The sequence below is a fragment of the Sinohyriopsis cumingii genome, chromosome 5, assembly GCF_028554795.1.
Source record: "Sinohyriopsis cumingii isolate HCF-2022 chromosome 5, ASM2855479v2, whole genome shotgun sequence".
NCBI classification, from domain to species: domain Eukaryota; kingdom Metazoa; phylum Mollusca; class Bivalvia; order Unionida; family Unionidae; genus Sinohyriopsis; species Sinohyriopsis cumingii.
In genome coordinates this window covers 69,987,867-70,013,443 of record NC_142965.1, presented here as the reverse complement: position 1 = coordinate 70,013,443, position 25,577 = coordinate 69,987,867, and the positions used below count along the sequence as shown (strand labels likewise).

Here is a 25,577-nt window from a genome sequence, read left to right as displayed (position 1 = left end):
TATCCGAAAATCTGGAATTTTAAATTAGAGGAGAAGTAGGTCTATTATATATTGGTTGGAGAATGGTTTGATATGAACATGTAACAACATATCATTACATACCAATTAACTTTCTATGCAAGAATGAGCCATAACTTTACCGTCAAATCCCCAAAGTAGGTGCACGATACTGCCGTTTTCTGATTCTGTATTGCAGTACATTCAAACAATGATGAAACCATGTTTTCCTCGTTATTTCCTGGTTACAACTGAACAGGTGTGAATAACTATGCCGTAGCCTCACTTGACCATACAAATGGAAATGAGTAGCAATTTGTTTAAATAACTCTGTATCATCAATTCTAACAATCACGCTGTAAATAACTCAAAATAATGACGCGATTCCCATATCAAGCCAACATCTAAGCCACCCACAATGTCCCGCCAGAAAAGAGTTTAAGGGCTATCAGCCAGGCTTTGGATTGGAACTTTTAGCTGTCGTCAAAGTCTGGTGCAATTATGTGATATGTAATTTAAATTCTCTAACAAAAGAAAATCTGCCACCCCCACCTCCACCCCCCGAATAAAAGAGAAGAACAAAACAAAGCAAAGACAAACGACCGTCTATCCGAAAATCTGGAATTTTAAATTAGAGGAGAAGTAGGTCTATTATATATTGGTTGGAGAATGGTTTGATATGAACATGTAACAACATATCATTACATACCAATTAACTTTCTCTGCAAGAATGAGCCATAACTTTACCGTCAAATCCCCAAAGTAGGTGCACGATAATGTCGTTTTCTTATTCTGTATTACCAATCATTCAAACAATGATGAAACCACGTTTTCCTCGTTATTTCCTGGTTACAACTGAACAGGTGTGAATAACTATGTCGTAGGCATACAAATAGAAATGAGCAGCAATGTGGTTAAACAAATCTGTATCATCAAGTTCTAACAAGTTGTTCAATCACGCTGTAAATAACTCAAAATAATGACGCGATTCCCATATCAAGCCAACATCTAAGCCACCCACAATGTCCCGCCAGGAAAAGTTCAAGGGCTGTCAGCCAGACTTTGGATTGGAACTTTCAGATATGTTCGGTGATGCAACATTTGACAACTGTACATTAACTGTTGATCAGATGAATGGGACTGCAGCCCCCATGCATTGATGAACTCGTGTCATTAACGTGACAGTAGTGAAAATGGGCTACTTTTCTTATACACGAGTCCTACCTAACGCTGATATTCTTGCTCATTTAAAGGATCTCAAATGAGTAACGATGGGTATTATTAAACGAGATTCATAAATTGAATATTGAACCGTTGCCCGTTCGAGATTCTGCTTATTTTAATGGAAAACGGAGAGAAAAAAGATGAAATAATTTCCTTCATTCTGTCTCAGACTTTGTACCTTTCATTTATTTCGCGTAAAAAGGTAGTCCCTGGATTTTTTGTACATTTCTATAGCCAGTAGCTTTTATTAGTTATTTTGTTCACTATACATAATTCGACGAGAAACCCTCTTTTTGGATAAATACAATATATGACTCAAACAATATAATTTTTCAACATAAAATGTTTTTGCAATTTCAGTATCCCATATAATTTGAGTTCTGTTTGAGATATTTTAACAGTGAAAGTGTGTCAGTTTCATTACTATTTATTCGAATTGTTGAATATTTATGTGAGGGGATGGTTATGGATGAAGATGTTCCAGATTTACAGTAATGCATTTATGACCGCATATTTGCATTATTCAATTTAAAACTGTCGATTACAGCAGACACAAATTTTATTTCGAGTCTGAATTACTCACATAATAGGAGCTATTTTACTATTTTACTGCGTAGACATGCTGTGCTTGGATAACGTTCTCTCAGTTTAGAGACCGTTTATGTGCATATTATTCTATGAACAGAGGTGAATTTATTTATCCTATAAGTTATCGTTTAAACCAGTCTTGTATATAGGGTTGATTTTACGTTATACGTATACCGCCCACCAGTCTCCCAACGACCGCTATCAATGGACCTATTCCCTTGTTTTTTTTGTTGTTGTTATTTTTTGTTCTTGTTTGGGGTTTAACGCCATTTTTCAGTGCATGATAATCTATACATGCCGTAACAAGTCCATGTGTTCCCATTTGGCAATTTATTAGAGAAAAGTAGCCCCCCCCCCCAAAAAAAGTCGATAGTACTAGTAAAAACAAATAGTTCCAAAACTAAGGTCGATGCTTGCTCCAAAAGAATTGAAAGGCGAAAAGCGATTATCATAGTGGAATAAACCGAACAAATATGAGTTTTAAAAACATACATCTCTTCCAAACACGTATTGTCATAGCTGGAAACTGATACGTAATAAGGTTTATTTTCGTTTATGATATTATTCAAATGATACTATTTGATACAAGTTACTATCATGTTTATGATATTATTCAAATGATACGATTTGATACAAGTTACTATCATGTTTATGATATTATTCAAATGATACGATTTGATACAAGTTACTATCATGTTTATGATATTATTCAAATGATACTATTTGATACAAGTTACTATCATGTTTATGATATTATTCAAATGATACGATTTGATACAAGTCACTATCATGTTTATGATATTATTCAAATGATACGATTTGATACAAGTTACTATCATGTTTATGATATTATTCAAATGATACTATTTGATACAAGTTACTATCATGTTTATGATATTATTCAAATGATACGATTTGATACAAGTCACTATCATGTTTGTATATCATGACATTTATGTTCATTGAATTATTCAGATCTTTCGAAATTGTTGTCATTAAATTAAGTAATTCAATACATTATTGTGCAAAAAACCATTGAAGCATCGCTTGATAAAATATTTACCCATGCCTATCTAATACAGCGGCCACTACTACTACTACTACTACTACTACTACTACTAATACTCACAAAGAAACAATATTTAGATAGTCGTCTAAATGCAGCCTGCATACATAATCTACTCAGGAAGAATAACAAAATATCTCAGTGGAAAAGCAGAGAAGCTAATAACATTCGTCTTCGTGACAATCTGCGTGATGGATCTTTTCGGTCTTTATATTGTAAGACATTTGAGGGAGACGACTGATAGGCACAAAGGCCTCGTTTTGGGTTGTGACAGGAAACGTTAGGCAGTGTGTGTGTGTGTGTGTGTGTGTGTGAGAGAGAGAGAGAGAGAGAGAGAGATATGAACTTAGCTCATCATTGAACTGCTTCAGGAAGAAAGACGATGCTGATAGAAGGTTGCTAAATATAAAAAGTACACTAATACATACTAATACTTTTTCTTTATAATGCACAAAACCCTTATTGTGAGTATTTTGTTAATACGTGATGATCAATTGACTAACGATTCCACATGAAATGAATATTGAACAGGTTTGGAAACTTTAAATAATTCTAAAATACTAGTTTAGCTTAATCTTTGACCTAATTTCCGAAAGATATTGTTAGCTTGTTGTGAATTCGTTTACAGTCCAAAAGCATCACTGTTTTAATTTGAAAAGACAAAGAATAAATAAATGTGCAATAATAGTTTGTATCTGAAAAAGAGAGACCTGACGTTTGAAAGTTGTTCGAAAGCTATTTGAATTCATTGAGTCAAAGGTCAGTGATTCTCTGAGCCACTCTGTAGATCACATTAATCAGGAATAGAATGAATAATTTTATTCTTCTCCTAGACCTCTGTTTATCTTTCATGCCTGATTTTAAATATGCACTATCAATCCATTAACCAAACGAAATCTAAATTGGTTTCGACATTTAGCTCTTTCCCGATCCAGTTAGTCCTTCAATACCTTTGTTTCAGCTAATGCTATTTCCCTAAATATAAAATAATATTGATTAAAATAAGTTATCAGTCTAAAGCCACATTTTCTCGGAGAGTTAGACATAATACTAAAATAATACGTATAAGGCGAGTTATCACTCGCTTTTCAGAATAAGTTTGATTGAATATTGCTGATGCATGCAAATGCATGCATTTCTATAACGAGATAATGGTGCATTGAATCTTGCTGATGCATGCATTTCTATAACGAGTTAATGGTGCATGAAGTGTCATTGTTATGCTGATAAGGAGAATATAATAGTAAAGGTTATATTATACGACTACCAAAGGTTTCGGTATATCTTTTTGAAACGTATGTTAATCAGAATATCCTTGGTCTTTTCCATAGGATGCTCGCGAAAGACACCAAATGTAAATGGTGGCCATTTTTAACTGTCCTTAAGTCTGAGATTCTTATAACTTCAATGATATATACGTTACAGAGACTCACTAATAGTGCCGTGCGCAATAATTTCAGGATTATGAAACTCATGATAAAATAAAATCAGTACGGCAAATAAGAACTCCATTACTGAGAGGAGTGTACAATCCGGTCCGTCAAAAGAGCAACACACTGCTGGTACCAATAGTAAGTGCATGCTTTAAACCAAACTAGGCGAGGAATAAAGAATCTACTGGATTTTCCAAAGGAACCAAATGATCCAACGATCCCATCGAGCGCTTTATTAACGTAGGAAGTCTAGAGAGCAGGGACATTGGAGAGCACCCTGAGAAAACTACCAAAAGTACCGTACGTCCACAACTTTCATAAACCTGTCCGATACCATGCTACAATCAGATTGCCGAGGTTACAAAAGAAGATATTGATGAGGTTAGTCTTCTGCCTAAAGAACATTATTCAACCTTTATAAAAGAAATCGAAATAGTTAATCTTAAAAACTCCACCACGTACAGCAGCTTTTTAAAAAAAATACTGATAAAGCTGATAGAGGAGTATCGATTGATATCAGCCCTACTCACCAGGATATAGCATCTCGTGTATCCCTACGCGAAAGTCTTTCACTTTGCTCAATAGACCTACCATCAAAGAAGCAATCTGACCTTTGCCATCTTATTGAACAATTTAGTTACCAAGACCTTTTGTTTAATTGGTAACTTTAACGGTCACCATTCAATTTGGGGCTGTACAGATATCAGCAAGAGAGGGATGTTGATGGAAGATTTTATTTCGAAACACAACGTTTGCATTTTTAATAACATTTCGTAAATCTGCCTACATTCTCTCATAGGAACCTACTTGTCGTTGAATCTGACTAGTTCCAAACCATCAATTTTACTTGACTTTTCTTGGAAAGATGGCCAAGACTTATGAGGTAGCGACCACTTTCCAATATATTTAAGGAGCAATTTTCCCGAAGGTCATAGGTGGCTCGAGCATAAATATAATTTTGAACAAGGCGGAATGAGAAAACGATTGAAATCTTTCCTCGATTACAATCTGGCAGGTGACAGTTTTGGAAACTCGTATTTACGATATACCTCCAGGAAGTATCAATGGATACCACGCCAGAAACTTCGGCGATTTATAAACATGTCAACAAATCATGGTATGAATATACATGCAACAAGCGTTGTTAAGGAACGAAAAGGTTCTTTCAACAGTTCTGTACCAGTGCAACAAAATGAAAATCTGAATAAATACCGGAAACTCCGAGCTAAAGTGTGTCACACAATAAGAGAGCAAGAGGGAGACACAGAGATCATATACCATAGGTAAAGTTCTCGCTTCACTAATAACAAGTTTGGAATATGGTACGTAAAGTCATTGGAAAAGAGCAGTTGTATAAAACATTTATCGAAATCAGATGTAATGATTACGACAGTGACATAACTCCTGAAAGATAACATTCTGAAAACGGTCACGTGGCAAAAATTTTAAAGAAACGGTCCTTCTAAATTTCAAATCTCCTTAGGGGACGCACTACTTATATTATGGACTTCTGAGTTAGTGTGAGGTGTAAGGTGAAGCTGATTATATTTGCAACATGCTCAATGGAGAGAATATTGGCATATTTCTGTGTTAATGTCATGTGATGTGGATAATATAATTGTAGAAATTACTTGTGGAAATTGTACACGATCTAAGCACATAGCTACCTAAAATGACTGCTCCCATGTGATAAAAAAATTCAGGCTGAATTAGCCTAAAGCACACTATCGTTAACAGTTATTCAAAAAGGGAAAATGAATTTTGTCAGACTAGATAATAATAGCTTTTGAAAGTGTAATGAACGAATCACCAAATATATAAAACGTGAAAACATTTATCGTCTCTTATTTTTACAATTTATCTCTGAAGTCCAAGAAGTGAAATTGTCCAAGCCGAGGCAGCAGTTTTTGAAAGGCGCACAACAAGGGACATTTGAAGCACGATAGACCATCGTATCAAACATGAAACATTCAGTAGAGAATCTTTCGTAAATAAAGTAGTTGACGCATTTATTAGAGAAATTTGATCAAGAAAGAACATACAGTTTTCGTCTTGTCTGACCTGGAAAGAGCTCAGGGTAACACGTGGACGTAGGGTCTAAGGAATAACCTATTCAATCTAGGTCTGAGTCAGCGCATACCTAACTTTATTGTCAGTTTTTTAGACAATAGAAACATCATAGGGAAGGTACCATTTCTGAATCCTATCCTCATGTAATGGGTGTATCGCGGGGCAGCATTCTGTCAGTCACCATATTCAACATCACAATTAAAAGCACATTAAAAATGTTTAATTCAGAAACTGATCTCTGATGATATCTTCACTATTTTTTGGTCGGCTATAGATAAAGAGATATGCATATTACTAAACGCCAACTAAAGAGGAAAAGAAACAAACTTCCGACATGAACAGAAGAAAAGGGGTTCACACTTTCGAAATAATAAAGAATAATAATAATAAAGAAAGTGTATATGCTTCTGCTGAGTATTTAGTTGCTTACGTTTGCCAAAGACTCTATCTCGACGGCCGCCTGTGCCATTTGTGGAGGAGATCAAATGTTTAGGGAATATAATAGAACGTAAACTAAGTTTTCTTCCACATATTAGATACATAAGAGATAAATGTTGAAAGCCCTGGGTTAAATACGAATCGTGGCAAACGCAGATTGGGGAGTATATCAGAAGATCTTGCTTCGGTGATACCGATTATTAGCGAGATCGAAGCTTGAGTATGTACTGATCATCTTGCAAAGCTTACTTGCAGATGCTTTATTCGATACATAATCAGGGACTTAGACTCGGTTTAGGTGCGTGAAGAGCATCCCATTCGGAAAGCTTCTATGTTGAGGCGGACATACCAACGCTGCTACTAAGACGAACGAAACCGGCTCTTCTGTATGCTGCCAAACATTCTTCAAGTACGTTTAACCTAGCATTTGATATAATATATAGGCCCAAATATCAAACAGGGTACGATTAGAAACGAAACTTCGTTCCACCTATCGGTATACGAGTTTGTCCTCATTTAGAAACAACACAAATCAATGCATGAAAGGGCCTTAACAAATGCTCTCAGTAAGTTGAATGAAATCAAAACCTCCTATACGTTTGGAAACATTTGAACTAAGCATTTTGGACTTCTGGCGGATAAGATACATTTGTATGAAGGTCAACGCAATGGCAGTGATAGCTGCCCTTCAATCACCAGTGTCTGAATGGAAGGTTCCATATACCAATTTAAAAAATCCTATTTATCAGAACTTTTACCATACTTGACAAACTATGTGGAATGAAAAGTCCACAAACTTAAGAACATGAAACCCAATATTGGAGAGTGGCATCCCTGGCATAAAAAGTTTAAAGAAATGCGGTGGTCTTGTGCGAATCGCGTATCGGACACACATACCTACATATCGGACAAACATCGGACACACATACCCACATATCGGACACACATATCCGCACATCGGACAAACATAATTGATTCACGCATACCTCTTGTAAGGTGAACATACACCGAAAGGCATACCATGCCAGTGTTAACTGAGAGAAGAACATGTTCTTGTCGAGTGTGTCGATTTCACCCTGTCAAACAAGAGCCTTTTGCCGTGCAAATCTTGCAGGAACTGTATCATAACGTATCATCAGAGAAAAGCTGGGGCAATTTTAGTTCAATTTAGGGATTTTCCATGTGTTAACGTTATTTGTTAGTTCATACACATTTGAAAGAATGTTTTACATTTTTACGTTTATATTGTATTGCTTGTAGTCGATATTGACAATATTTGGAAAGGTTTGTGTTCCTAAATATTGACACGTGCTGATATACTGTCAAACACGATCAAAGAGATACATGGTAAGCCTAAGAGATACGTGCATAGCCTACTCTCTCATTTTGCATTTTGTTTTTTTTCGGGGGGGGGGGGGCAGGAACTCTTAATATTTTAATCAACAAAATATTATGTGAACTGTTCGCATGTTCTACGTATACTGAATATTACTGTGATCACGCTCTGAGTTCTCGGTAGTGACTGATTTTCAAGGCTTGTACGTCGTAATGTAAATAGGGCTGTATTGCACGAAATATATAGATGTGTATCTTGCTCTATAGACTTTGAAATGCCAAGCGTTGTTTTGTATTGTTCCGATTGCTTTGTCCAAGGTCATCAATTCAGCAACTATAGTGGAATATACAGCCTTGGGTTGTGTCTTGTATTGATTAATAAAGAAGATGGTGCGCCACGGCTATTGTGAACGTCATGTACTGTCACTTTCACCCATACCACGCAACAACATTTTCGTATTTTCGAAACCAGATTTACACAAGACTAAATAAGAATTTGAAATGGAAAATATTTAGCAAATAATATTCTGAAAAAATGTATGATTCTTAATAGGAATGAATATATTAGAACAAAGTAGGTCAACAAAAAAAAGGACTTATTTATCGAAATACACCCAGGCAGGATTTAGTGAACGTTGGTGAAAGAATTCCGTAAAACATTACGCTTTTCTCTACTTTCTGGGTCACGACTAAACCGACTATAAGCACATGGAAGTTATACAAATACGTATTAAAGCGTAATCAATTGTTTCGCAACACATCATAACACAATAATATGTTAGATAAAATCTCGTGATAAAAATGAAAATTTCACCCAAGACAATGTACATATTAAGACTTGATTATATTATCTACTTGCAAACAAGCACGTGCCGAGTCATCCAACTTTGATTTACCCATTTGGCAACTTATTTATTCGCATATGGGATCTGAAAACAACGGAAATGTGTCTCTTTTATCTTATTATTCAATTCGATCAGAGCCAGCGCTACCATATAGGCAAACTAGGCAGCCGCCTAGGGCGCTGATTTCAGGGGGCGCATTTCTCCAAATCAGCAACAGTTTTGAAAAATAAATAAATAAGTTTCAGTTTTATTGAGGGTCGTTTTTTATCCTGGTTTATTTCATACAGGGACAAATAATCGGATAGATTCAGTCTGACCGAAACACCAGGCTGACCGGAACAAAAAAAATGAGTGAGTGAAAATCGCGCGTATACGAAACTTTCAGGAAGTAATTATGTTCGCGTGTTTTTATAGGCCACGAGTTATTGCTATTGCATTGAGGATCCTTCTCACACTTACAATATCAGTGGCAAGTGGTGAGCATAGTTTCTCAAAGCTCAAGCTTATAAAATCTTACATTCGCTCTACAATGTTGCAAGAGAGACTAGTTGGCTTGGTAACTATATCAACTGAACATGCTCAGGGTTCATCACTTGATTTAGCTGAATTGGTTAAAAACTTTGCTGAGGAAAATGCACGCAAAGTGAGATTTTGAATTGTCTTTCTGTCTGTATTTATCCCTCAGCCAAATTTGGTTTCAGGTGTATTAGTATTGAGTGTCTGTTCAACTGTTAGTTCATCACTAATGTCTATCTTTATGTTTGTTTATTCTTGTCTTAATTTTGCAAATAAAATAGTATCAATTAGTGCTTTTTGGGGGGTGTCCGGACATTTGAGCACAGAGGGGTAATTTTTTTTAAATTACCCTTGCTCTGTGCTCAAATGTTGAATTTTTTAAAATAAAAAATGTATTGTTTATAAATTTTTAAATTGATATTTTCAGGGGGTGGGGGGTGGGAGCGCCAGAATCTAACCTTGCCTAGGGCGCCAGATAGTCTGGCGCCGGCCCTGAATTCGATGATACTAAAACTGTGAGTTGTATTCATGTTTTTGCCTTTTTAGAAATGGACCTTTGAGTGGTACAGACTAACCTCTGAGTGATAACCTCTGAGTGATAACCTCTGAGTGATAACCTCTAAGTGATATAGACTACCCTGTGAGTGATACAGACTGACCTCTGATACAGAATAAAGTCTGAGTGATACACTGACCTCTGGGTGATACAGACTGACCTCTGAGACTAACCTGTGAGTGATACAAACTGACCTCTGAGCGATACAGACTGACCTTACTTAGCCAAGAACTTTGCCAAAAATGAGAACCATTTATTAAGTTTTATTAAAGAAGATGATGTCGACATCATGTTATAAAATAAAACAAACAAACAAAACAAAAAAAACATTCTTTCTTTTATATAGATCTATGTACTCTCGGTGTTGAGGATGCGTATCCCGACATCTATGGTTTACTTTCTTTTTGTAATAGTAAACTGTCGTCAAAGTATGGTGCAATTATGTGAGATGAAATTTAAATTCTCTAACATATATTTCCTTATGTTTATGTCAGCGAGCCTTTTCCCGTGACGATTTGATGCAAAAATAGAAAATAAAAATTGATGTGCCCAGGGAAATCTATCTGGTTCTGCTCAGGTACATGGTTTAGAACCGAACCTATTGTGCGGAAATCGTTTTTATTCTTTGAGTCACTTCATATGAGCCTTTAACGTTCTATCCCCAAAGAAATAGGGGTCTTCCATGCCAAAAATGAAAAGAATCTACAAAGTTTGATCATGATAGGTCGTCAAGAACAAAACTGACCGTGGTTCAGCTAATATTAGTTATGGAATAAAATTAAGCGTATTATTCAGTAGTGTATGAAAATTAGCATAGAAAGATAGAAGTCACATTGAGGCTGCAGATCATCGTTTGCATCCAGTTATTAGTGAAATCGGTGCAGTAATTCTGATGAACTGCAACACCAGTATCAATCACGTATATGAACAAAAGTCCAAAAATGAAACGAACAATGATTCATATAACTGACGCCGACACAGCGTAAATCCTGTGCAAGCACATTTGTGAGAATAACACATTTATATAGTATATTCAGTCATATGTCCATGATACTCGTATGCGTTATACAGAACCTCATAGTGTATTCAGTTATATGTCCAGGATACTCGTATGCATTATACATAACCTCATATTGTATCCAGTTATATGTCCAGGATACTCGTATGCGTTATACAGAACCTCATAGTGTATCCAGTTTTATGTCCAGGATACTCGTATGCGTTATACAGAACCTCATAGAGTATCCCGTGTAATGTCCAGGATACTCGTATGAGTTAGACAGAACCTCATAGTGTATCCAGTCATATATCGAGGATACTCGTATGCGTTATACAGAACCTCACCAGTTACTAATAATTACACAACGATATTAAAAGCAGGTTCCAATAAATAAAGAAATAACAAGTTTATTCCTTAAAGCATAAAGAAAAAACAATATCAAATCTCGTGAGATTGGGTGAGAACACACGCTCGCGGGGGAATTGATACATCTTTTAACATGCTACACTAATAATGCCTTTTGGTCTGATAAACATATCCGATAAACGAATGGAGTTGTTAAACATAACAAACCACTCTTATTTCTTTCATAAATCCCCTACTTGATTTAACTGCATTTGAGAGCAAGCTCGTTTGCTGTAAAAGTCTTCAAATAAATATGAAACGCTCCAGTGAATGTTCGTTAAGAGTATACCATCTTTCTATTTTGTTTGTGAATGACTCTGTTGTTCGTTTTTCATGTTCTTGCCATTACTGGCAACATTTCTGATATTTGAAGATGGGTTCTGTCAATTAAGAGGATCATATCAATATCACTGAAAATCAGACTGATCAGATATTCCCAATGGTAATATGGAAAAGCGATGACGCAACCAAAACAATTCTTTGTTCCTCTTTGATTATTGAAGGATTCCAAATTAATACACGTTCTTACAATTACGACGTGTGGACAATTAGGACGTATAATGTATTTCTTCGGTTCTCTTAACGCTAAATTGTAATCTCGCAACCATAAACATGTCTGAGAAAAATCGATAAGATTTGCCATGCAGCTTATATATTTCAATACATTCTGTTGGAAGTTAGTAGTCCAACAGTTTGTAATTTCTGGGGCCAGCCCTCAGATATATATATATATATATATATATATATATATATATATATATATATATATATATATATATATATATATATATATATATATATATATTACAAACATTACATTGTTTAGTTACATGCATGCTACTTGTATGTGCTACTTGTATGAAAGAGACATTGTTTAGTTCCATCTAAGTTTAACTCCTCCTATGAACTAGACATTGCTTAGTTACATGTAAGTTAAGCTCCTTCTTAGAGGCATCTCAACAATTTAAAACAGGTGGATGCTAGACACAATGTACACATACATCCTTTTACTTTAAGTAGAAGAAAATAAGCAGAGATAGAATGAGCACAATAATAATGGAATTAGAGAGCAATGCCAGACGGTTATCAGAATCAAATGTATTTCTTTCACAAAATTTTCATCCTAAGTTTATTATTTTGATTGTTTTGTCTGGATATACTTTCATTTATATTGCGTAGCGGTTGCTTCTTGCAATAATTATATGTCCTCTATTCGCTATTTTTTTCTCACTCTCATATGCATACATATTTCCACAGTTACCAACTGAATGAAAATAATACGAAGGGTGTCTGAAAAGTAATCTTGCAACTGAGTTAAATTTATTAGAGTTTGGAACTTTGTATACAATATTTACAATGGTATATTTAAAAAAAATTATAATCATATATATCTAAAAACAGACCATGTAATCGAAATGAATGGTAACATGTGACCAGAATTTCTTTCAAATTATGTTTTTTATTATTATCTAAAGATTGTATTTGTTTGAAATCAACAATTAGAGGAATAATACAAATTAAGTAGCTCCCATCGTTCAACCATTTTGCGTATCCCTCTGAGCCTAAAATTATATACTCATCAGTTGTCATAATAGTATCTTGTGTATATCAAGCGAGGACATTTATGTCTAGGAAATTGTGTATGCCAAGCGAGGACATTTATGCCTAGGACATTGTGTGTATCAAGCGAGGACATTTATGTCTAGGAAATTGTGTATGCCAAGCGAGGACATTTATGCCTAGGACATTGTGTATATCAAGCGAGGACATTTATGTCTAGGAAATTGTGTATGCCAAGCGAGGACATTTATGCCTAGGACATTGTGTGTATCAAGCGAGGACATTTATGTCTAGGAAATTGTGTATATCAAGCGAGGACATTTATGTCTAGGAAATTGTGTGTATCAAGCGATGGCATTTATGTCTAGGAAATTGTGTATATCAAGCGAGGACATTTATGTCTAGGAAATTGTGTATACCAAGCGATGGCATTTATGCCTAGGACATTGTGTGTATCAAGCGATGGCATTTATGTCTAGGAAATTGTGTATATCAAGCGAGGACATTTATGTCTAGGAAATTGTGTATACCAAGCGAGGACATTTATGCCTAGGACATTGTGTATAACAAGCGAGGACATTTATGTCTAGGAAATTGTGTATACCAAGCGAGGACATTTATGTCTAGGAAATTGTGTGTATCAAGCGATGGCATTTATGTCCAGGAAATTGTGTATATCAAGCGATGGCATTTATGTCTAGGAAATTGTGTATATCAAACGAGGACATTTATGTCTAGGAAATTGTGTATACCAAGCGATGGCATTTATGTCTAGGACATTGTGTGTATCAAGCGATGGCATTTATGTCTAGGAAATTGTGTATATCAAGCGAGGACATTTATGTCTAGGAAATTGTGTATACCAAGCGAGGACATTTATGCCTAGGACATTGTGTGTATCAAGCGATGGCATTTATGTCTAGGAAATTGTGTATATCAAGCGAGGACATTTATGTCTAGGAAATTGTGTATGCCAAGCGAGGACATTTATGCCTAGGACATTGTGTGTATCAAGCGAGGACATTTATGTCTAGGAAATTGTGTATATCAAGCGAGGACATTTATGTCTAGGAAATTGTGTGTAGCAAGCGATGGCATTTATGTCTAGGAAATTGTGTATATCAAGCGATGACATTTATGTCTAGGAAATTGTGTATATCAAACGAGGACATTTATGTCTAGGAAATTGTGTATACCAAGCGATGGCATTTATGCCTAGGACATTGTGTGTATCAAGCGATGGCATTTATGTCTAGGAAATTGTGTATATCAAGCGAGGACATTTATGTCTAGGAAATTGTGTATACCAAGCGAGGACATTTATGCCTAGGACATTGTGTGTATCAAGCGAGGACATTTATGTCTAGGAAATTGTGAATATCAAGCGAGGACATTTATGTCTAGGAAAGTGTGTGTATCAAGCGATGGCATTTATGTCTAGGAAATTGTGTATATCAAGCGAGGACATTTATGTCTAGGAAATTGTGTATATCAAGCGAGGACATTATGTCTAGGAAATTGTGTATACCAAGCGAGGACATTTATGTCTAGGAAATTGTGTATATTAAGCGAGGACATTTATGTCTAGGAAATTGTGTATATCAAGCGATGGCATTTATGTCTAGGAAACTGTGTGTATCAAGCGATGGCATTTATGTCTAGGAAATTGTGTATATCAAGCGAGGACATTTATGTCTAGGAAATTGTGTATACCAAGCGATGGCATTTATGCCTAGGACATTGTGTGTATCAAGCGATGGCATTTATGTCTAGGAAATTGTGTATATCAAGCGATGACATTTATGTCTAGGAAATTGTGTATACCAAGCGATGGCATTTATGTCTAGGAAATTGTGTATATCAAGCAAGGACATTTATGTCTAGGAAATTGTGTATACCAAGCGAGGACATTTATGTCTAGGAAATTGTGTATATCAAGCGAGGACATTTATGTCTAGGAAATTGTGTATATCAAGCGAGGACATTTATGTCTAGGAAATTGTGTATATCAAGCGATGGCATTTATGTCTAGGAAATTGTGTGTATCAAGCGATGGCATTTATGTCTAGGAAATTGTGTATATCAAGCGAGGACATTTATGTCTAGGAAATTGTGTATACTAAGCGAGGACATTTATGTCTAGGAAATTGTGTGTATCAAGCGATGGCATTTATGTCCAGGAAATTGTGCATATCAAGCGATGGCATTTATGTCTAGGAAATTGTGTATATCAAACGAGGACATTTATGTCTAGGAAATTGTGTATATCAAGCGATGGCATTTATGTCTAGGAAATTGTGTATATCAAGCGAGGACATTTATGTCTAGGAAATTGTGTATACCAAGCGAGGACATTTATGTCTAGGAAATTGTGTATATCAAGCGAGGACATTTATGTCTAGGAAATTGTGTATATCAAGCGATGGCATTCATGTCTAGGAAATTGTGTGTATCAAGCGATGGCATTTATGTCTAGGAAATTGTGTATATCAAGCGAGGACATTTATGTCTAGGAAATTGTGTATACCAAGCGAGGACATTTATGTCTAGGAAATTGTGTTTATCAAGCGATGGCATTTATGTCTAGGAAATTGTGTATATCAAGCGATGGCATTTATGTCTAGGAAATTGTGTATATCAAACGAGGACATTTATGTCTAGGAAATTGTGTATATCAAGCGATGGCATTTATGTCTAGGAAATTGTGTGTATCAAGCGATGGCATTTATGTCTAGGAAATTGTGTATATCAAGCGAGGACATTTATGTCTAGGAAATTGTGTATACCAAGCGAGGACATTTATGTCTAGGAAATTGTGTGTATCAAGCGATGGCATTTATGTCCAGGAAATTGTGTATATCAAGCGATGGCATTTATGTCTAGGAAATTGTGTATATCAAACGAGGACATTTATGTCTAGGAAATTGTGTATACCAAGCGATGGCATTTATGTCTAGGAAATTGTGTATATCAAGCCAAGACATTTATGTCTAGGAATTTGTGTATACCAAGCGAGGACATTTATGTCTAGGAAATTGTGTATATCAAGCGAGGACATTTATGTCTAGGAAATTGTGTATATCAAGCGATGGCATTCATGTCTAGGAAATTGTGTGTATCAAGCGATGGCATTTATGTCTAGGAAATTGTGTATATCAAGCGAGGACATTTATGTCTAGGAAATTGTGTGTATCAAGCGATGGCATTTATGTCCAGGAAATTGTGTATATCAAGCGATGGCATTTATGTCTAGGAAATTGTGTATATCAAACGAGGACATTTATGTCTAGGAAATTGTGTATATCAAGCGATGGCATTTATGTCTAGGAAATTGTGTGTATCAAGCTAGGACATTTATGTCCAGGAAATTGTGTATATCAAGCGATGGCATTTATGTCTAGGAAATTGTGTATATCAAGCGAGGACATTTATGTCTAGGAAATTGTGTATATCAAGCGATGGCATTTATGTCTAGGAAATTGTCTTTATCAAGCGAGGACATGTATTCCTAGGAAATTGTAAATAATTTCGTCCTATGTCTTTTTGTACTTCTTGATGAACAAACGATATAACTTTTCAAAGGATTTTATTTCACGACTGACATTTTTAGACCAACCGATAAAACTCGAATCAGGAGGTCGTTAAATGCAGTTGCATTGAAATTTTTAAATGAAGAGCAGTCCGTTGATATCGATGCTGGAATTTGTCAGTGTTCTTCAAAGTTGTTTAAAGTTATATGCTTTGTATTAAAGCTAATTTATCAGTGGTTATCCATACGACCATTAAAACTATTGGATGCTCATAGTTTATCTTTTCTGCTCCAGTGGATCGAACATAAAGCATTCGAGTTTCTGTAAGAAAATATTCGAGTTTGTTCCATACCGCATTCGAGTTTGTTACAGAAAATATTCGAGTTTCTGTCAGAAAGCATTCGAGTTTGTTCAGAAAGCATTCACGTTTCTGCCAGAAATGATTTGAATTAAGATACAGGCTGAGGCGAATGAATTTGCATAAAAGGCTTTTAAATTATAATATGAAGAAATGTGACGTACTGATTTTGTTTTAGTTAAGTGTTTCTTTTTCTTGTATACCAGAATATATTTGTATTCTAATGAGATCCACAAAGGAGACACATTTTATTTACGTGCTATTGGAAGACCTACCTATCGCTTCAGTTTATATTTTGATGAAACTGATAAAAAAGACAAACATAGGATGACTCAATTGTCAGAATTATTTCTTTCTTTTGAGAATATTCAACTATCTATGTGATGAACAATTCACCGTTGCAGCTGTGTTGGGTCTGCCAAGTACAGTTTTATGTCTATTAAAATTCCCGCCTTTGCAATATATCTTTACAATTCGAATCAGGGTTTATGCTGTTTGTTCCACTGATTACTTCTAGATGTATGGACTCAGATTTGCCAGAGCGTTGTGCAGTTTGCAGTTGTACTCGACTTATAAGCGAGAAAATTCGGTATATCCTAAAAAAAACCCATGGTTTACTGCACTTCCTTTCTATCTGCGTGATGGATCTGGAAATGGCCTGAAATAAAACGTGTTTCTTTTGATGAATCGGACTATATGTTCAGAGAATGGTCGTTGGACCTATTCGATACACTTATCCATCTGCAGTACTTACATTGTATCTGGCAAGGTCTGTTATATCACTGTATTCATGTAGACTCCCAAGGGACCGATTCGGTTTCTCCGAAGCTCTCAATAAATCCGGCTTATCTAAAACCTGACCGTTCATTATCTGCCAAGAAACCAGATTAACGAATTAATGACCTCCATGAGAGCATAATGTGACATTAATAACAATTATTTTGTCAGGAATGAAAGTTTGTAAAACTGATCCGTATTTTTTTAAATGACTGGAAACATAAGAATATATACTCGCTCAGACCAGGTTGGGTCGGCTCCTCGGTAAGTTCTTTGGACAGACTGTTAATATAACCAATGTTGTTTATAACGCCGTTAAAACTCAGCCAAATAACCAAAAATCTCAAAAGATGTTAAACTTAAAACAGTGAAGAACGTCACACTCGCATCAACACCATTTCGTAATGGAAGATTACTTATCAGTAGTGAAGGGGGGCACCCTACGGACAATGGGAATTAGCATTACAAAACCCCTTGGGCAAATCTACGGACAATGGAAATTTAACATGGAGAAAAATCGTGGGCAAATCTACGGACAAGGGGAATTAACATGGGAATAAATCGTGGGCCACTTTACGGACAAGGGGAATTTAACATGGCGATAAATCGTGGGTCACTCTACGGACAAGGGGAATTTAACATGGGATTTTTTTTTTTTAAAAATTTTTTTTAAAAAAGGGGTAGGCAATTCAAAGACTATCTCTTTTCGAGAAATATGGCTGGCCCTGAAAAGGGCCTTTGGTTTATGTTAATATGCCCTTAACATAAAGGGCATTTGCGACATCTTCTTTTCCTCAAACTTCGTCTTACAGCAGGGCCATACATCAGAGTCCTCTTGAGGCAACCTTGTCTCTCTATATAGACTCTTCTTATCCACAGGCTGCTGTTGGTCCTGTGGACAACGGTCCACTTGGATCGGACATACATGAGCATGTCCGTCCTGAACATCATTGTTGACACAAGGGTTGAAGATTCAACGTCTGTCCACATGTTGAGGTTCCGAGAATAGGTGAATCAATGCAGTGAACGGCGCTTATTTATAGGGACAGGAAGGATTGAAACGGATTGAGTTCATTCACCAATCCAAACACGCGTTACAGAATTCAGTCAGCCCGCATCCAATCGTAAGAGTGCAGTCTGTGACGTCAGTTGGTCTATATAGATTCGTTAGCGCTTGTGTGCAGTCAATCTATGCGACAGTGATTCAACATGACGGAAACTCAGAAAACGATCCATTGGGGTGCACCAACAGGGGAGACTGCCCAAGGGAACCCGGACTTACTTTCAGAAGAGGTGAATTGGGATTTTGTGGATTTTCTCTCCTCGCAAGAATTTGTTCCGGAACCTTCGTTACCTTCTTCATTACCGCAAGTGGAGAATTTTAGACAGAGACAGAAAGAAGAATTGGAGAAATTTATACAACGACAAAAGGAAGCGGAACAGGCTTTTCTCCTACAGCAACAGCAGCAAGAAGAAGAGGTAAGAAAAAAACAACAGCAACAACAGCAAGAAGAAGTAGCAGCAAAGAAACAGGAGGGTGAAAATCAAACGGTCACGGTACTGTTGGACATTTTAGCGGAGTTAAGAAGTTTGAAACAAATGTATCAGACTTCTTTATTACGACCGAAGAGAATACGACCTTCCCGAGCTAAACACGTCAACCCTGTGACTAAGCCTACCGTACCACCCTTAGTGATTTCAACCCAATCATCATCATCAACGTTACGCAGTCCAGAAGTAGGCCTTGGCCGTGGCAAAGGCATAAGGCAGTTAAAGTTGATTGCTTAAACTCACCCCTACACCATAAATAAAAAAGGCCCTTTTCAGGGCCACCCACATTTCTCGAAAAGAAATACAATTTCAATTTGCCAATAACTCAAAAAAAACCCACCCATTTTACCCCTATAGTACGTGTCTGTGTATGAGTGCGTGAGTGTAGCTTCTTATTTTAAAATCAAAACTCAAAGACACTTACCTTATATCATTCATTTATTCTTTTATCCATTGTTACAATCCAATTCACAATTCTCAACACAACACTTTAATTAAAAGTTCATTGACTTCTTCTGTCTCCTTGTTTACTCTCTCTGTTTTTTAAATTTCTTCACCGTCTTTTCCTCATTTTCTTCCCTTCTTCTTTTCTTCTTCTCCTCTTTCTTTGCCTCTTGTAAACAGAATTGTCTTTTTTCTTCCTCTTCTTTCTCTGAAGAATCCCTCTCTTCTTCTGAAGAATCCCTCTTTTCTTCTGACTCCTCTTGTTTCTTTTTTGGGCAATCTGGAGACCAATGTCCTTTTTCTTGACAATAATAACAGGTATCTTGACTTTTGTCTTTTTTAGTCCCTGTTTTTGTTCGTTTTTGACGGTCTGGACACTCTGAAGACCAATGCCCTTTCTTCTGACAGATATAGCAAGTATCTTGACTTTTATCTCTAAAGGAAGGAGAGTAGTCCGTAGGCTGGTCTGAAGAGAATTTTCTAATGACCCCTCGCAAAGCTCTGACGAAACGTTCCATCTGGTTAGTCTCTTCCATCGTTGTGCTCGGCTTGAGAGTGAAATGAATAGTGAAAGGACAAGACACACACCCTTTTATATACGCTGGTCTGCTATGACTATAAAGTAGCTTATGGTGTTTGAACTTGAGTCATTTGACTTTTTGCTTTCAAGATGAAACGATCCCATTCATTCGAGAAGAAAGAAGAAGAAAGAAGTAAGAGGCAGAAACGTGATCTATCGCCTCGTACCAGGGCTGAAATCTTGGCACAAATTCATGCCAGTGATTTTGAAGAGGACATGAGTGAACCAGAATTTGAAACCTCTAAACCAAGTCCATCACCCTTTGTCAACCCTGAAAAGTACTATTCCATTCGAGAGACGGAAAAGCGCTCCTCTAGAAAATTTAGAACCACGGCTTACAAATACACGGTGAAGTTTAAAGATTTCAAGGCTGAAGTACCGTTAGAGAAAGCAGAAGTGTTCATCACCGAGGTGTGGGATTCTTTGCTCACCGCACTCAAGCGACAATGTCAACCCAAAGAAGACGATCGCTTGAGACTTTCCATACAACACGACGGTTTGAAATCCCCTGTTTGGATCGAGTTTAGCACCCCTGCAGAATTGACTGCTTCCAAAGTCATGGACAAGATTCAACACGTACAACAATCTAATGATCAGTTTGACATCACCGATGGTAAAGCCACACTGGACATGACCCACGTCTCTCCTCCTCAAGGGACAGGACGCAAAAAGATGTTATTGGTGGACGACCTTCGCAACACCAAAACAAGTCTCGTCCGAATTGACAACCCTCATGACCAGATGTGCTTAGCCCGTGCCATCGTGGTGGGACGAACCTATGCCAACAAGAACGACACGGTAGAATGGAAAAGAACCTGGGACACTATTCAACGTTCCGACCGAGCCAAACAACGAAATGAAGCAGAACTCCTGTTACAACAAGCCGGACTGCCCAAAGACACACCCTGCGGCATTCCTGAGATGCAAAAATTGCAAGATGTCCTAGCTCCACGATACACCTTGAAAGTGCACCCTCAAGAAGTGCGCGGACCTCTATTGTTTCGAGGGCAAGACTTTAAGGACGGAAAATACATTCATGTCTATTATCACGATGACCATTTCGATACGATTACCACTATCACTGGATTCCTGGGATACAGTTATTACTGTGAGAAATGTGACCATGGTTATAACAATCGAGAGCAACACAAGCATTGTGGATCGAAATGCACAGGATGTTTGGCCTCTTCACCCTGTCTGAGCGAAGAACCAGTGCCTTGTTCAACTTGTCTGCGCACGTTTGTCAGCCCTACCTGTTACCAACAACATTTGAAGACGCAAGGTTCACAGAAGAAATGCGCTTGTCAACTGCTGAGATTGTGCTCTACGTGTGAACAAGTCATACGTACCAATAATACCAAGGCACACGTATGTTCAGGAAAGAAAAAATGTCACATTTGGCACCACATCGTGGACTTGGAACACGAATGTTACGTGCAAAAATACCAACCCCCACCAGAGAAAGAGGACGGTCACAAGAAGAAAGGCAATTTCATCTTTTTCGATTTCGAATGCATGCAAGAGACCGGCATTCACATTCCTAATTTCTGCGTGGCTCATCGAGCGTGCGAGAAGTGCATTCAAGAACCTATCTTCAGTCATTGCCCTCACTGCAGCAAGATTCCCGGAGGGCGTGAAAAAATCTTTCGGGGGCCGAACACGTTAGTCGACTTTGCCCAATGGGTCTTAGACCCCGTCGACAAGACGTGGAGCCAAGAGGACATCGAACGTTACGGAGATTGTCATCGTCATGCCACGGTGATGGCTCACAATTTCTCCGGATACGATGGACAGTTTCTTTTGAGGTACTATACGGAACAAGGCACCGAACGTCCTAAAGTGACTTTGAACGGAGCCAAAATCATTTTCATGCAAGTGGGACAAGTACAGTTTAAAGATTCGATGAGCTACTTGGCCATGCCTTTGAGCCGAATGCCTAAAACGTTTGGAATGACAGAAATGGCTAAAGGGTACTTTCCACACTTTTTCAATACGGAAGCCAATCAACACGCCGTTCTACCCCATTTACCTGAGGCTCACTATTACGACCCCGACAACATGCGTACCGAACAACGAGAAGCTTTCTACGCTTGGTACCAGGCTCACGCCTCGGACCCTTTCGACTTTCAGGAAGAAATGTTAAAGTATTGTCGTTCCGACGTGGACATTTTACGGCGTTGCTGTGGAAAATTTCGAGAATTGTTCATGGAACACGGAGGGGTCGATCCTTTGAAAGAAGCTTGCACCATTGCCAAAGCGTGTTCCTTAGTGTATCGACAACGATTCATGCCTGAAAACACCGTGGCTGTCATCAGCCCTCAAACGACCCACTTTGTCAAACGTCAGTACTCGGTCAAAGCCCTACGTTGGTTACATTACTTGTGCGACAAGGAAGACAAGTGGATTCAGCATGCCCGCAACGGAGGGGGCGAAAAGACCATCGGAACGTATTCGGTCGATGGCTGGGACTTAGAAAACCCCAAGATCGTGTACGAGTTTAACGGTTGCTTATTTCACGGATGTCCCGTCTGTTACCCTGACCGTGGCACTAAAAATCAGTTTTTACAACGAACCATGGAAGACTTGTACCAGGACACTTGTCAGCGGCGCCTAAAGTTAGAACAGCAAGGATACCAAGTGGTGGAAATGTGGGAACACGAGTACGATCACCGTATGAAAACCGATCCCGAGTTTAAACGCCTCGTGGAAAGTTACCAGTTCATGGACCCGCTGAACCCGAGGGATAGTTTGTACGGAGGAAGGACCAATGCCACCTGTTTGCTGTACCAAGCCGACGAAGAGAAAGGAGAAGAAATCAAATACTTGGACGTGTGTTCGCTGTATCCCTACGTGTGCAAATATTGTCGCTTTCCTGTAGGGCACCCGCAATTGTTAACGGAACACATCGACCTGAAAAACATTCGACAATACGAAGGCTTGATCAAGTGCAAAGTTTTGCCTCCCACGAACCTGTACCATCCCGTCTTACCTCACCATTGTCAAGGCAAACTGATGTTTCCCTTGTGCCGTACTTGTGCCGAAACGTGCAACCAAGACCAACCTTGTCAGCACAGCCAGGAAGAACGGGCCTTGACGGGAACCTGGGTCAGCGTGGAATTGTTCAAAGCTCTGGACATGGGATACCAACTGTTAGAAGTGTACGAAATTTGCCACTTTCCCAAGACACAACAATACCGCAAGGGTGACCCCACGCAGAAAGGCATTTTCGCAGACTACGTGGATGCCTTTTTGAAACTGAAGCAAGAAGCCAGCGGCTATCCGTCCTGGTGTCACACTCCCGAAGACCAAATAAAATTCAAAGAGAAATACTACGAACAAGAAGGCATCACTTTAGACCACATCGAGAAAAACGAAGGTAGGCGATCGTTTGCCAAAGTGATGTTAAATTGCTTGTGGGGCAAAATGGCACAACGCCCGTGTTTACCCAAGACGGAATATTTGACAGAACCTTCCCGCTACTTCCAGATGATTCACGACAAAACCAAATACATGAAACACGTGGACGTCGTTCGAGAGAATTTGATCTTGGTCAATTACGAAGAAGATCTGGACTTTGTACAAGACGACCCTTTTGGAAATGTCATCATTGCGGCTTACGTGACAGCCCATGCTCGCTTAAAATTGTACGAAGCTTTAGAACTGTTAGAAGAACGCGTCCTGTACTTTGACACGGACAGTTGCATTTACATCCATCACCCGATTCAACATCACCCTGACATCGAAGGAGACCGTTTAGGAGCCTGGACAGACGAGCATCCCGACGACAAGATTCTAAGTTTTGTCAGTGGCGGTCCCAAAAATTACGGCTACGAATACCGTGACAAACAAGGAGAAGTGCACACGACGTGCAAAGTGAAAGGACTGACTCTGAATTATCGTACCAGTCGAGTGGTCAACTTTGGGGTATTGAAAGAAGCCTTGCAATCGGGAGAGGATGGAAACTTTAAAGTGACCACCTACCAACCGAACAAAATTGTACGTTTACCCACTCACCACATCGTCAGTCGACCCTTGGAAAAAGTCTATCAAATTGTATACCAGAAGCGAGTTCGACTTCCCAATCATTTCACCTTACCGTACGGTCACGTCGGTATTGGTCTGTATATAAAAAAGGAACCCTAGGCAAGATCGATAGTTCATTGTGACTACCAAGACCAAGCGAACAAGATGAATACTTTGAAAGAGGCATCGTTCCAGTTTGGGGATTGTAAAAAAGTTGTATCTTCCTCTAGTGTGACTAATACTGGATGGATAAGACCCATGCATTGCGACGGAAAATGTCCGGAAGGAAACTGCGATTGTCCATGTGGTTACCATTGTAATTGCGTAACGGAGTTTGCAGACGAGTGCGATTGTGAGCCTTGCGATGGGACCGATGCTGTACCTTGTGACCTGAGCGATGCCGTAAAGCATCATGGGAACTTTAGTACCCCTACCCCTATCATGGAAAGTGATGCTGTGCGTGTCAGACCTGTGGGATGCGAAAGCGATGCTGCTCGTCCTCTTGGACATTTTACTGGGTTTCGTTTTAAAGGGGAATGTCGACCTTCACGTCTACCCCCTTACGGATGTCATCCAGCCCTGAGCAAACTCCTACCTATGTCACTCAACCCTCATCGAAACGAACCTGTGAAAGACGAATATTCGTTTCCTGTGCGTTTGTCGGAATACTGCGACTTTGAAAATCGTCTTCAATCGTTCAAAGGAAAATGGCCAAAGTATCTGGGAGGACCGACCCCCGAAGAATTAGCCAGAGCCGGATTTTTCTACTTGGGCGAAGGAGATAAAGTCAAGTGCTTCAGTTGCGGTGTGTCACTTCACCACTGGGAACCGCAAGATTCGGCCTACGTAGAACATGCTCGATGGTCACCGAATTGTCATTACTTACCCTTAGTGGGACCGAGACATTGAAGTAACTTCTTACCATAATAATCTGTTCATGGATACTTTACAAGAGAACATTCGTGCTTTGCCTGTGGAGTTGAGAGAACGCATTTATCGAGAACTGATCAAAATACAAGTGAAACGTAAAGAACAATTGCATCCGATACGTCACCGGTGTTTGAACCACTGGTACCTTCAGGCTATACAAGGACTGATTCAATTGAAAGTGTTCCATTGGACAGACATTGATCAACGATCCTCTAGTTTTAAAAAGGATTGGTTTGGTATGGACGATTCTATCTACTACATTGTAAACGTACTGCATCGAATTCCAGAGGAAGAGTTAACGAATTACCAACATCTTGAACACAATGTCAACTTGGTGAAAGAGGAAACTTC

The 25,577-nt window shown here is 38.2% G+C and overlaps 1 protein-coding gene across 2 annotated transcripts in view; it reads right to left on the bottom strand.

Moving 5' to 3' along the window:
* LOC149799391 (retinal guanylyl cyclase 2-like) overlaps nucleotides 1-25,577 on the bottom strand; it is a 175,831-nt gene that overhangs the window by 65,164 nt on the left and 85,090 nt on the right. For both annotated transcript variants that reach the window (XM_089958728.1, XM_089958729.1), the window contains exon 5: nucleotides 17,676-17,792. In XM_089958728.1, the coding sequence (XP_089814854.1) occupies nucleotides 17,676-17,792 (117 nt within the window). The remainder of the gene's footprint in view (nucleotides 1-17,675; nucleotides 17,793-25,577) is intronic.